Consider the following 15,366-nt stretch of genomic DNA (forward strand, 5'->3'; position numbering starts at 1 on the left):
TGTCCTGCTACTGCTTTCTTTATAATGGACTCCAGCATTTTACCAATGACCGATGTTAGGTTAACTGGTCTATAGTTTTCTGCTTTCTGTCTGCCTCCTTTTTTAAATAGGGGCATTACATTTGTTGTCTTCTAATCCGCTGGGACATCCCCAGAATCCAGGGAATTTTGGTACATGACAATGCATCCACTATCTCTGCAGCCACCACTTTTAAGACCCTAGGATGCAGGCAGTCAGGTCCAGGGGACTTGTCCATCTTTAGTCCCATTATTTTACCGAATACATTTTCTTTAGTGATAGCAATTGTTTTATGCTCCTCCCTCCCTATAGCCCCTTGATTATCTATTATTCGGATGTTTTTAGTGTCTTCTACCGTGAAGATCGATACAAAATATTTATTCAACGTCTCCGCCATTTCCCTGTTTCCTATTATTAATTCCCCAGTCTCATCCTTTAAGGGACAAACATTTATTTTAGCCACCCTCTTCCTTTTTATATACCTGCAGAAACTCTTACTATCTGTTTTTATATTTTTTGGTAGTTTACTCTCATAATCTATCTTCCCTCTCTATTATTTTTTTAGTCATCCTTTGCTGTTTTTTTAAAAAGTTTCCCAAACCTCCCACTAATCTTGGCCACTTTGTATGCCATTGTTTTCAATTTGATACCATCCTTTATTTCCTTAGTTAGCCACGGATGGTTCTCCCTTCTCTTAAAGCCTTTCCTTCTCACTGGAATATATTTTTGTTGAGAGTTATAAAATATCTCCTTAAACGTCCGCCACTGCATATCAACCGTCTTACACTTCAATCTATTTTCCCAGTCTACTTTAGCCAACTCTGCCTTCATACCTTTGTAGTCTCCTTTATTTAAGCTCAGGACATTAGTTTAAGATCCAACTTTCTCACCCTCCAACTGAATTTGAAATACAACCATGCTCTGATCACTCTTTCTTAGAGGATCCTTTACCAGGAGATAATTTATTAATCCTGTCTCATTACACAGTACCAGATCTAAGATAGCGTGCTCCCTGGTGGGTTCCGCAACATACTGTTCAAGGAAACCATCCCAGATACACTCTTATAAACTCTTCCTCAAGGCTATCTTGGCCAATTTGATTTGTCCAAGCAATATGAAGATTAAAATCCCCCATGATTATTGCCGTTCCTTTTTTCCAAGCCTCCATTATTTCTTGATTTAAGATGTAAGATGCTGTTTATAAACTTAATACAAATATTCCAAATGATAGTGGACGTCAGTAAATCAGAGTGCCGTATTGGCTCATAAGCAAGGGTTGGAGACATTTAACTCCTGCGGATATGCTTTTTGTTGCTGGATGTGAGAGGTGTATTCCCAAGAGGTTTTATAGACTTTTGGAGCAGCAATTAACATATTGCATAGGAAGGAGTAAGTCACCAGCTCTGTACTGTGTGTCTTGTGTATTGCTCGAATATACCCTTACACTTGGATGCTGCAACTTATGCCTACCATAGCAGAGCTAATTGGGCTGATTTTCCTCTGGAGTTACATTGGCTCCCCAGTATAACACCAGAGGTTGGGGGTGGAAAGTTGGGTTGGGGAACTTCCCACTGTTCCCCGCACCATCACTGCTGGGATTTCCGGTCAGAATTTACATCAGACATTCATTACATCTGCCCAAATAAAAGTGTACAAATTGTAACGAGAGCAAATTATGGGAATATGTCGCACAATATAGGTGCCATTGCAAAGCTGGAGCACGAGTATGTTACAGATGTAGTGTTGCTCTCGTGTGCAAAAGGTTAGACTTAAATTTTAAGTGCCCCAAAGGGAGTTGAATCAGTTGCTGGGTGATTGCTTCAATTCCCCATTTCTGTGATTTAAAAAAAAAATCCTGACTGGTCTTCAGCTGCCCAGAGACAGCTAGCCATGTTATGCTGTAGCAAGTGCCTGTAGTGTTCCACAACAATTTCCCTCTCTCCCCTGAGAATGGCTCTTCAACACAGGCAGGAATTCTCTCAGGAGCCTGCCACAATTATTTGAATGAATCTGAGCCAAGGAAATTGGGCAAGACACAGGCAGGCAGAGGTCCCAAACTGCTGATGTTGTGCTGCATTCTGCCCAGGAAGAAAATCATCCCCTTGATCATTAAGAGTACGATAAACAATAATTGTGGCAAGGTATTTATTTCTCAAACATCACTGATACATTATAGCCTGTTAAATGGCAGCTGTTTATTGGTATTTGTGCAATACGCTTATGACATGTATACCGATGGGAATTTTACACTGCATTGTTCAGATTTCTTTCATCCAAATTGTATTTTTGAAATTTTGGCCCTGAAATTCTCCTGGTTTCCTGTCATAACTCCATTTCTGCCAGTCTCCCACCGGAGTTATGCCGGAAGGCCAGTAGAATCCCCATGGAATTTCATAACTACACCTCGAGTCCATTTGATTCAATATTGGTTTGCTCAGCCATCATATTTATGATGCTGCAAGCTAGTTCAGTGAGAGTATATAAGAGCTCTGGAAGACCATGTTATGTCAGAGTGAAAATTTAAACAGAGAAATTGGAGGAGCACATTTGTAATGTTAATAATCATGTCTACAAAGTAAAAAATTATGCGTTTGAAAGTGATTAACATTAGTGCCCTAAATGTGACACGGATATTGTAAAACAATACATAATGTGCTAATAGTGCAACTTATTATTGTCCTGCTTCACAAAAGGGAAGTGATGAGATATTACAGTAGTTTAATTACATCAATCACATCCTTCTGTTAATATTGGAGTTACAAAGCTGTGTGGGTAATGCAAACACATTTAGTCTACTTCAAGTTTGTAGATGCTTAATTCAAACTACCCAAAAATTATGCCGTTTTAATTAAATTGATTAATATGTGCAAAACTGACAGAATTAATAGAAGTAGACTGTAACATAAAGATGTGAAAATGTTATTAGTAGGTTACAAAGCTTATCAAAGTGAAGTCCAGTTAATATCCTACTTACCCATTTACGCAGTTTGTAAGCCATTGTTGAACTGGCAACCAGACTATTAAGGTTCTGTTATCAGCATTGTTTGAGTAAGTGTCACTACAAGAATGCAGATACAGTCATACATGGGCAAATGCATGGCAGATGAAGTATAATGTGGATAAATGTGAGGTTATCCACTTTGGTGGTAAAAACAGAGAGACAGACTATTATCTGAATGGTGACAGATTAGGAAAAGGGAAGGTGCAACGAGACCTGGGTGTCATGGTACATCAGTCATTGAAGGTTGGCATGCAGGTACAGCAGGCGGTTAAGAAAGCAAATGGCATGTTGGCCTTCATAGCGAGGGGATTTGAATACAGGGGCAGGGAGGTGTTGCTACAGTTGTACAGGGCCTTGGTGAGGCCACACCTGGAGTATTGTGTACAGTTTTGGTCTCCTAACTTGAGGAAGGACATTCTTGCTATTGAGGGAGTGCAGCGAAGGTTCACCAGACTGATTCCCGGGATGGCGGGACTGACCTATCAAGAAAGATTGGATCAATTGGGCTTGTATTCACTGGAGTTCAGAAGAATGAGAGGGGACCTCATAGAAACGTTTAAAATTCTGACGGGTTTAGACAGGTTAGATGCAGAAAGAATGTTCCCAATGTTGGGGAGGTCCAGAACCAGGGGTCACAGTCTGAGGATAAGGGGTAAGCCATTTAGGACCGAGATGAGGAGAAACTTCTTCACCCAGAGAGTGGTGAACCTGTGGAATTCTCTACCACAGAAAAGTAGTTGAGGCCAATTCACTAAATATATTCAAAAGGGAGTTAGATGAAGTCCTTACTACTCGGGGGATCAAGGGTTATGGCGAGAAAGCAGGAAGGGGGTACTGAAGTTTCATGTTCAGCCATGAACTCATTGAATGGCGGTGCAGGCTAGAAGGGCTGAATGGCCTGCTCCTGCACCTATTTTCTATGTTTCTATGTTTCTATACAAGTCTGAGCACATTTTCAGAACCTTGCAGCAAGGTTTTCAAATTGCAATCGATAAAACAACACATTACAATACATTACAGTACATTACAAAATTAGTAGGAATGTGCTCCCAACAGGAAGATAATGCAAACCAGCTCCCATGTTTTTCTGTGAATAGTATTAATGCCGCTGTAGCATAAAAAAAATATATTTAAAATTTATATATTTGATCATCAGAGTGCTATATGTCAATGTTGGAAAATAGGCCACTTTTCCATATTTTGCATGTGCTCCCAAGGCAAGTGAATTTTTCTGTTTTTCACATCAGCCATTCTTATGGTTTCTGAGTAAGGCTGACAATATAACATCAATTTATCCTATTCTGTGGGACTGAGCACACTCATCCACAGTGCACCCAGAGTCTTGTGGTCCATATTGTTATACAAATTCTGAGATATGATTGGTGCAGTTGCAGATCTGCTGATATTTGTGCCGATCTTTGGATCAAAATCAACAAAAGGAGCAGTTTCATGGGATCTACGGCCACTAGTCCCCCACTGACAAGTGAAATCACATTCCTTTGCATTGGTTAACTAAAACATAGCTGGAATTTATTTTATTCTTGTTTGTATATTAAGTTGCTTTGGACTGTTAAGCATTGTGATTAAAATGTTTTTGCTCTGTTTCATGATTATCATGTAGGTCTTGATCTGTGCTACTTTCAAAGGCATGAAAATTAAACCTGGTTCAATGGGGAAGCCATCCCCAGCATTTAATGTGCAGGTAAGCACTGTCTGTTGATATCTTTTAAATTGCCATTACAGATCCAAATCCTGAGCTCTAACTGGTTTGAAACAGGTCTTTAATAGGCTTTCATCTTAGTTTAGATTATTTTCCTCAAATTTTTGAAAAACATTTGGAAAATAAAGAATGTCAGCTGTGGCTCAGTGGGTAGCACATTCACCTCTGAGTCAGATGTTTGTGGGTTCAAGTCCCATTCCAGGGACGAGAGCACATAAATCTAGGTTGACACTTCAGTGCAGAGCTGAGGGAGTGCTGCACTGTCGGAGGTGCCGTCTTCCAGATGAGATGTTAAACAGAAGTTCCATCTGCTCTCTCAGGTGGACGTAAAAGATCCCATGGCACTACTTCGAAGAAGAGCAGCAGAGTTATCCCTGGTGTCCTGCCCACTATTTATCTTGCAATCAACATAACAAAAACAGATTATCTGGTCATTACTACATTGTTGTTTGTGGGAGCTTGTTGTGCGCAAATTGGCTGCTGCATTTCCTACATAACAACAGTGACTACACTCCAAAGGTACTTCATTGGCTGTAAATTGCTTTGTGATGTCCGGTGGTTGTGAAAGGCACTATATAAATGCAAGTCTTTCTTTCGCACCTTACAACTTTTGTCCCTTTCCTAAAGTCAGCTCATGTGGGTATCGTTCCACCAAGTCAAGACAACACAAAACAGTGATACCTGCTGGAAGTGTGTGTGTGACAATGTTGGGAATAAACTAGACCTAGCTATGGTGCTTGATGTGTTCCCCCACCCCCCAGTCAGGCATGAGACTTACACATAAAGAATGGAAAAATGCTCCTTGGACAAGGAAGGGAAAAGAAGGAAAATTGGAGGAGTCAATTAATAAAAGGCATAATTATATTAATATTCCTACATAGAATTAGAGAATGATACAGCACAAAACAAGACCATTTGGCCCATCTACCAACTCTTTGGTAGAACCATCCAACTAGTCCCTTTCCCCATAGCCCTGCAAATATTTTCCCTTCAAGTATTTATCCAATTCCCTTTTGAAAGTTATTATTGAATCTGCTTCCATCACTCTTTCAGGCAGTGCGTTCCAGATCACAATGTGCTGTGTAAAAAAAGTTTCCTCATGTCGCCTTAAATCTGTGTCATCTGGTTACGGATCCTTCTGCCACCTTCACCTTCCAAACTGTAATAAAGAAAGCTTACATTTCTATAGTGTCTTGCACATCCCAAAGCACTTCACAGCCGATTAATTATTTTTTGTAGTAATTCATTGTAATTCCTCGGTGTGATGCAGGAAACCCAACAGGCAATTTGTGCACCGTAAAGTGTCATTAATCATAGGTGGTCCCTCGAATGAGGGTGACTTGTTTCCACGAGTTCACGGGTGTTTCGATGAAGGACCCGATGTTCCAGTCCTGAACTCCAATTGAGGGGGTGGAAGATGCCTGTGCGTGGATTTTTTTAATATGTGGTGACCGTTGCACACCAGCCACCACACGGGCTTGACAGAGCTAGGCCTTTATCCAGTGGCAAGGGTTAACCAGGACGACTGGAGACCTGCTCTGCTGCACGGACCTAGCGCGCCCACATATCACAGTGTGGGCAGGCCCGTGCTGCCCCTGGGCTCTTCTGGACCCCGTACCCTCATCTGTTGCACCTCCGCCTCACGAGCTCTCACCGTTCCTCCGCCATAAACATTCAGCGCATCTCGTCACAAACACTCGCCGCTCATCCGCCACGACTTTCCCACTCCTCTGTACCTGGGCCCTGCCGATGTTCCTGCCCACACTCCAAAACGGGGAGCAGAGTTTTGATGACGTCACGCAGTCCCCATCTCAACATCGTCGCATACTTGGAGCAGCTCGCGCTGGCGGTTGAAGTGGTACGCCACTCCAGCTCTTTTACTTCCCGACCTGCAGAGCTGTTCTCTCTTGTCATTAATACCAATGAGTCAAATGACCAATTAATCTCTTTTAGTATAGAGATAAATATTGACCACGACACCTACCCTGAAGTGTCAGCCTAGATTATTTACTCAATTCTTGAACACACAATCTTCGAATTCAGGGCTGAGACTGTACCACTTAGCCAAGCTGGCATGCATAATTAAGGTTTAAATTCCAAGTACAATGAGAGAGACTGTAGGGTCGATTTCACCCCTGTCCGCATGGCAGGAATACTGCGGATGGAGAGTTAAAGTGGCTGGATGAACGCAACATGCTCCCATCTGAACTTACCCGAGATCGAGCATGGGAGGGCTGCCACACAAGCAGGCCGGGGCCTACTTTACATGGAAAAGTCACAGCCTAATGACGTCACTGAATTTAACTTGAAATGAAAGGAATCTCGCACGGAACCTGACAGGAGGCAGCAGAGTGGCCAACAGAGGCCAATGCAAGTTATATCTTTTTAAAATTTCTACGAGGATTCCTTCAAAACACCGGAACACCATTAATAAGTGTATGTGCTAACACTATCAGGAAAAGCAATGCTTCACAGCAAATCTGAACTTAAAGGGTGTTGTGTATCTGTAAAGCATGCATTCCCATGTTCCGCCACCAGGGAGCACATCCCCTGAAGTCCCAAGGGATCCCAACATCCCTTGGGAGCACTGTATACAAACTGACCCCTAAGGCCTGTTCCTCACTCTGGAGTGTCTTAATAAAGACTGAGGTCACTGTTACTTTAACCTCCCTGTGTGCAGTCTCATCTGTGTTAGGAACGCAACAACTGGCGACGAGTATACGAATCCAATGCAAAGATGGAGCAAACTGTGGGCATCCTGGAGAAGTTCTCGGAGGGTGAGGACTGGGAAGCCTATGTCGAACGGCTAGACTAGTACTTTATAGCCAACGAGTTGGATGGAGAAGGAAGCGCTGCAAAAAGGAGAGCGGTCCTCCTCACGGTCTGCAGGGCACCGACCTACAGCCTCATAAAGAATCTTCTGGCTCCGGTGAAACCCACAGATAAGTTGTATGAGGAGCTGTGTACACTGGTTCGGGAGCATCTTAACCCGAGGGAGAGCGTGCTGATGGCGAGGTATCAGTTCTACATGTGCCAGCGATCTGAAGGTCAGGAAGTGGTGAGCTACGTCGCCGAGCTAAGGCGACTTGCAGAACAATGGGAGTTTGATGGCTACCTGGAGCAATTGCTGAGAGACTTTTTTGTACTGGGCATTGGCCACGAGACCAGCCTACGAAAACTTTTGACTGTAGAGACACCGACCCTCAGTAAGGCCATTGCAATAGCACAGGTGTTTATGTCCACCAGTGATAACACCAAACAAATCTCTCAGCAAACAAGTGCTAGCAATGTTCATAAACTAACTGGAACTGTGTTTGCGAGCAGAAATGTACAGGGCAGAAACCACGAGTCTGCAACTGCCAGCAGGCCTCAGGTGACCCAGATGACTGAGTCCCCAACAAAGGATGAATGCAAGGCAATTCACACCTTGTTGGCATTGTGGAGGCTTCCATTCAGCCTATTCATGCCGCTTCAAAGGGTATGTTTGCAAGAGCTGTGGAACAATGGGGCACCTCCAACGAGATGGCCCCACACTGCTTGGAAGGAGCTAGCTGGGCAAAATCTGCTGGAACTGGGATGACATCCGAGCACTGTCACATGTCGATGAGACCTCATGTACCCAGGTTCTTAACACATTTCCTTCCCTTTTTGAGCCAGGCATTGGAAACTTTTCCGGGGAGAAGGTACGGATCCACTTGGTTCAAGAGGCATGACCCATTCACCACAAGGCGCGAGTGGTAGCTCACATGAGGGAGAGAGTGAAAATCGAGCTGGACAGGCTGCAACATGAGGGCATCATCTCCCCAGTGGAATTCAGCGAGTTGGCCAGCCCAATTGTTCCTGTACTCAAAAGTGATGGCACGGTCAGGATTTGCGGCGATTATAATGTAACTATTAATCGTTTTTCGCTACAGGTCCAATACCCGCTACCTAAGGCAGACGACCTATTTGCGACGCTGGCAGGAGGCAAGACGTTCACCAAGCTCGACCTGACTTCAGCTTACATGACGCAGGAGCTGGAGGAGTCTTCCAAGGGCCTCACCTGCATCAACACGCACAAGGGACTGTTCATTTACAACAGATACCCGTTTGGAATTCGGTCGGCTGCAGCGATCTTCCAGAGAAACATGGAGAGCCTACTCAAGTCGGTACCACGCATGGTGGTTTTTCAGGACGACATATTGATCAAGGGTCAGGACAACGTCGAGCACCTACAAAACCTGGAGGAGGTCATCCAGCGACTGGATCGTGTAGAACTGCGGCTGAAGAGGTCGAAATGCGTCTTCATGGCAACAGAAGTGGAGTTTTTGATGAGAAAGATCGTGATGGACGGCATTCGGCCCACAGACGCCAAGACAGAGGCTATCAGGAATGCGCCCAGGCCACAGAACGTCACGCAGCTGCGGTTGTTCCTGGGGCTCCTCAACTATTTTGGTAACTTCCTACCGGGGTTAAGCACCCTCTTAGAGCCCCTACATGTGTTATTGTGTAAAGGTGAGAACTGGGTATGGGGGGAAAAAACCAAGTAATTGCTTTTGAGAAAGCCAGAAACATTTTATGCTCCAACAAGCTGCTTGTATTGTATAACCCGTGTAAAAGACTTGTGTTGCATGTGATGCGTTGTCGTACGGAGTCAGGTGTGTATTACAACAAGCTAACGTTGCGGAGAAGTTGCATCCTGTCGCCTGTGCCCCCAGTAGCTTGTCTAAGGCCGAGAGGGCCTACAGCATGATTGAGAAAGAGGCATTAGCGTGTGTGTTCGGGGTAAAGAAAATGCATCAGTACCTGTTTGGCCTCAAATTTGAGCTGGAAACCGATCACAAGCCCCTCATATCCCTGTCCGCTGAAAACAAGGGGATAAATACTAATGCCTCAGCGCGAGTGCCCATCTTTGTATGCGGGCTATCAGCGTATAACTATATCATCTGCCACAGGCCAGGCACTGAGAACTGTGCGGATGCTCTCAGTCGGCTACCATTGCCCACCATGGGGGTGGACATGGCGCAGCCTGCAAACTTGATGGTGGTGCAGCCCGCAGACTTGTTGGTCATGGAAGTGTTTGAAAATGATAAATCACCTGTCAAGGCCCGCCAGATTAGGACTTGGACCAGCCAAGATCCTCTGCTGTCCTGAGTAAAAAAAACTGTGCACTGCATGAGAGCTGGGCCAGCATTCCTGTTGAAATGCAAGAGCTAATCAAGCTGTTCCAGCGGCGAAAGCTGTCCATTCAGACAGACTGCCTGTTGTGGGGTAACTGCGTAGTGCTACCCAAAAAGGGCAGGGAGACGTTCATCTCGGATCTCCACAGCATACACCCGGGTATAGTAATGATGAAAGCGATAGCCAGATCCCACGTGTGGTGGCCCGGTATCGACTCTGACTTAGAGTCCTGTGTACGGCAATGCTGAGTGTGTGCTCAGTTGAGCAACACGCCCAGAGAGGCACCACTGAGTTTGTGGTCCTGGCCCTCCAGACCATGGTCAAGGATCCATGTTGTTGTGTATCTGTAAAGCATGAGCTCCCATGTTCCGCCACCAGGGAGCTCATCCCCTGAAGTCCCAAGGGATCCCAGCATCCCTTGGAAGCATTGTATATAAGCCGGCCCCTAAGGCCTGTTTCTCACTCTGGAGTGTCTTATTAAAGACTGAGGTCACTGTTACTTTAACCTCCCTGTGTGCAGCCTCATCTGTGTTAGGAACACAATACATGTCTCAGTAAAATGTTCCTGGTGGTGGTGGATGCTTTTTCAAAATGGATTAAATGTGAAATAATGTCGGAAAGCACCGCCACCGCCACCATTGAAAGCCTGAGGGCCATGTTTGCCACCCACGGCCTGCCTGACATACTGGTCAGCGACAATGAGCCATGTTTCACCAGTACCGAATTTAAAGAATTCATGACCTGCAATGGGATCAAGCATGTCACCTCAGCCCCGTTTAAACCAGCCTCCAATGGGCAGGCAGAGCAGGCAGTACCAGCAATCAAACAGAGCCTTAAACGAGTCACAGAAGGCTCACTCCAAACCCGCCTGTCCCGAGTACTGCTCAGCTACCGCACGAGACCCCGCTCGCGCACAGGGGTGCCCCCGGCTGAGCTACTCATGAAAAGGACATTTAAAACCAGACTCTCGCTGGTTCACCCCAACCTGCATGATCAGGTAGAGAGCAGGCGGTGCAACGAAATGTAAACGATGGTCACGCCACTGTGTCACGGGAAATTGATCTGAATGACCCTGTGTATGTGCTAAATTATGGACATGGTCCCAAGTGGATCGCGGGCACGGTGATAGCTAAAGAAGGGAATAGAGTGTTTGTAGTCAAACTAGACAATGGACAAATTTGCAGAAAGCATCTGGATCAAACGAGGTTGCGGTTCACAGACTGCCCTGAACAACCCACAGCAGACACCACCTTTCTCGAGCCCACAACACACACCCAAAGGATCAACGACACCACCCCGGACCAGGAAATCGAACCCATCACGCCCAACAGCCCAGCAAGGCCAGGCTCGCAGGGCCAACAACACGCCAGCCCAGCGAGGGCACAGCCAACACACCAGAACAGACATTTGTACTGAGGCGGTCCACCAGGGAAAGAAAGGCTCCCGATCGCTTCACCTTGTAACTAGTTTTCACTTTGACTTTGGTGGGGGGGGGGAGGGAGTGATATTGTGTATCTGTAAAGCATACACTCCCATATTCCACCACTAGGGAGTGCATCCCCTGAAGTTCCAAGGGATCGCAGCATCTCTTGGGAGCACTGTATATAAGCTGGACCCTAAGGCCTGTTCCTCACTCTGGAGTGTCTTAATAAAGACTGAGGTCACTGTTACTTTAACCTCCCTGTGTGCAGTCTCATCTGTGTTAGGAACACAACAAAGGGTACCCCTATTGAGGGGTCAGACTAATTGAGAGTACTAGAAATGGTTATTTCTGCTGCCATTTGCATCTTTTTAGAATTCTTGTTATTTGTTTCAGATTATTGATGAGAATTGCAATGTGGTTCCTCCTGGAGTGGAAGGTGAAATTGCCATTCAAGTGAAACCCGTTAGACCCTTCAGCCTCTTTTCTGGATACATTGTATGATAATCCTATTTCAAATATTTAGCGGACATCTATCTAATTTGTCCCAATATGTATTTATTTTATGTAACATAAAATGTGACGTTTTTTGATTTAGCAAGGCTGCTTAATTAGTGGTGAATTATGCAGTGAAACTGTGGTGAGATTTACTCAACACACTTCACTTGGGACCCTTGAACCAACAGATTGGAAGCATGCTTCCTATCCTTCGCAGGTCTCAATATGCTAACCTACTTTTCCTGACACAGTAGTATATATTTTCCGGTTAGGTCACTGACCAGGTAGGAATCAGGCGGTGCATATTTAGCACATGCCCGACTGTGTGGTAACCTCAGCAGAACTTTTGACACCAGTCTTTAATAATGAAGGCAAGCTCCCAGTCTTCTGATTATGTCCTTTTTGCTTATGGGTGGGAAAGTTTATAGAAGAGCATCATTGTTGGTATTTTGCAAGCAGGGAACAGAAAGATACCTGTCAAATGTCTGTAAGAAGTGGAGCTAGACCCAGCATGCTTTGTCTAGAGAATGCACCAGAGAAAGGGGATCTAATTTAGGCCTGACCATCACTAAGTACCCAGATGAACTGTTCAGAATGTATGGGAGGTGACCATGAATGTAAATGCACACTATTCAGTGGTCTTGGTTGCAATGCAACAAAAAGTGCAATGACCTCACCAGATCAGGCATGGTTTAATAATCCACCATCGCCATACATTAAAAGAGTGCTAAGCAAGCATGGCAAATAGAGATACTTCCTAGTCACAATCTTATTAATTGAGACCGTGCATTCAGCTGCTTCTCTTATATCCCCACTCCCCCTTGTCCACGAAGCAAATTCTCCCCCAAGGTGTTCCCCTACACTAGGACTGAATCAGCAACTTTTTCTAATTTATCTCCTATCTCCCCCATGTCCTCTCCAAGTTCATCTTGTCCACGAAGCCCACCTTCTGCTCTCTTGATCCCATTCCCACTAAACTGCTGACCACACAAACTTCCTTCCTGCCACCCATGCTAGCTGACATTATAAATAGTTCCTTCTCATCAGGTACTGCCCCTTCCCTTTCAAAGCCATCACCTCTCCCAACTGCATATGCAATTTCCCCAGCTATTCCTTTTGATACCCCCTAGGGTGGAAACGAACAAGTCACGGAAATTTATCGACCATTTTTTTCTCCATTACTTTTTTAAAAAATTAGAGTAAATCCACTATGTACCAACCTGCATTTATTTTTAGATTCCTTTGTATCACTGATATCCCTCCCTCCCCGCCCCGCATTCCTCCTCCGAATAACAAATAGAGAACAATTGTCATAGGAACATTCTATTGAGGAACAAAAAAATGACCGTGCCAGAACAGTCGCGCAAATGACTTGGAAATAATAAAATGCAGCAAAAAAAAGGAAACAGGAAAGGAAAAATGCAAAAGTACCAATGTAACTTGCTATCTATCTGTTTAAATTACTTTTGATTCAAAGGCATGAAGTTTATGAAGAAGTGCAATACCAGCATTTCAAACATGACCATGTCGATTTTGCAGTGAGAGGTTCCTGTAGCCACCAAAACCTGCACTGGAAATACACATCATGCTTACGTAGGATTTTTGACATACTTCTGGAAAGTTACCCTAATTACGACTATGTATGGGGCTTTAACATAACATCAACTCTGATTACTTTCATTGTAGTGTGTAATATGTTTCCTTACATGCTTAAGAATCAGGATCATATGCAAGAATCCATAGAGCCAAAGTCCCTACCTCACTTTTTTTGACTAACATCACTCCCAGCTTGTTGACTAATGCAAAAGATGTCCTTCAAAATCTGATAAAGATTTTTAAGCATCAGTCTTACTGTCTGTGCTGCACAGCAGGGTGTGTCTGAACTGAAATCTTTCCTTGTAAAACATGAGATGGTAGTTACAGACAGGCCTTTTTATTATTACTCTAAAGCTGCAGTATTTCAAAAAGAGCACAGTACAAAGGATTTATCACATCCAAGCCTTTAAGTGTTCCAAGCTGAGAGTTTATTGGACATTTGAACATTTGTGTGGGAAAATACCATTGACAATTAAAACTATATTGCCACAGCTAATGCATCAAAATGCCCAAGAGTCACAAAGCAGCTACAACTAATTTTCATAGGTTATAAAAATACTCTCATTAAAATTCCTATATTTTGGTTTGAAAACCTCCCATGCTTTATAAATAAAATATATGTCCTGGCCAGCCATGTGATATCATAAATATTTCCAATAATGAGCTGCCTTAGCTGTGCTGATATATCTTCGTGACTGACCATGATATATTCGGGACAATTTTCAAATATTGCTAAAAATAACCAGGTGCAATGCAGAGGAAAAGTGGGTGCTAAGCCTTTGCTCTTGTTTTGTTATTGAATAGCACTGCACAGAAACTTCCTCTATGGCTTTTTTGGTGTCTGCACCTGAAGAGAGTGCAGCATTATAAATTTTATGCAAATAAATATCAGAGACCTTTGCAGTACCAGATGCAGTTCAGCTGGGGCAGAATGCTCTCCAAAAAACCTGTTGCTACTGATTGCAGAGCTGCTGTTTAGGCGCTATCTGTCTTAAGTAACCGTCTGGTATTGCCAAGAAAGATCTTTATTTTTGACTTTTTGATTAAAAGGTGGATTTGCTATTTCTGTACTTGATTCAGAATGCAGTTAGTCGTTTACACTCACTGTGCCCTCTTTTGTGATGTGATTTATTTGGAGGCAGACGAAGGAAACAGCCATGAGCCTCCTGGCAACTGCTGAACGAATTCACCCAGCCATAAGCATCTGTTTCCCTACCACAGAGTAGGCACCTCTCCACCATACAATTGCTCCATGTCATCGGGAATAAAAATATAATCCACAGTCAATCTAGCACCATCCCCCATTCCCGTAGCATCAATCTACATACCTATACAGGTTTTCCTTGTTCCTCTATCTATGCCTGACACAATGGTACCACCTTCTTACCAGCTCCCTCCAAGACAGATTGTAGGGGCATCTGGACTGCTGCTTCAGGTGGTCATCCCAGTCACAGTACAGCAGCATGCACTAATTCATAGAGTTCACAATTTTAAAGACGGTTGGCATGCAAATCACAGCTTCTGGCACACATGCATTAATTTTAAAACTTACCATTTTTTATCTGTGTACAGACAATAATCCTACCCCATTACCTACAACAACAAAAATATTCTTCTGGCTCTCACATGTGCCTGCACCTATATAGACAGAAACCCTCACCACATTTAAAAAGTATTTGGATATGCACTTGAAGTGCCGTAACCTACAGGGCTACAAACCAAGAGCTGGAAATTGGGATTAGGCTGGATAGCTCTTTGTCGGCCAGCACAGACACGATGGACCTAAATGGCCTCCTGTGCTGTAAATTTGTATGATTCTATTCTATGATCAACAAAATATATTCTCTGGCTCTCACATGTGCCTATACCTATAAAGGTGCTGGTGCCTTTAAGGCCTAGTATGTGCCCAGACTTCTTCTGTCCCCATGTCTGTGGCCAAAAGTGAACTCACGT

General features: G+C 44.1%; 1 protein-coding gene across 6 annotated transcripts in view; it reads left to right on the top strand.

Annotated features, from left to right (window-relative positions):
- Nucleotides 1-15,366, top strand: part of LOC139281116 (acyl-coenzyme A synthetase ACSM3, mitochondrial-like) — a 79,762-nt gene that overhangs the window by 54,833 nt on the left and 9,563 nt on the right. For all 6 annotated transcript variants that reach the window (XM_070901081.1, XM_070901077.1, XM_070901078.1 and 3 more), the window contains 2 exons: nt 4,641-4,721; nt 11,716-11,817. In XM_070901081.1, the coding sequence (XP_070757182.1) occupies nt 4,641-4,721; nt 11,716-11,817 (183 nt within the window). The remainder of the gene's footprint in view (nt 1-4,640; nt 4,722-11,715; nt 11,818-15,366) is intronic.

This window comes from Pristiophorus japonicus, chromosome 15 (genome assembly GCF_044704955.1).
Source record: "Pristiophorus japonicus isolate sPriJap1 chromosome 15, sPriJap1.hap1, whole genome shotgun sequence".
NCBI lineage: Eukaryota > Metazoa > Chordata > Chondrichthyes > Pristiophoridae > Pristiophorus > Pristiophorus japonicus.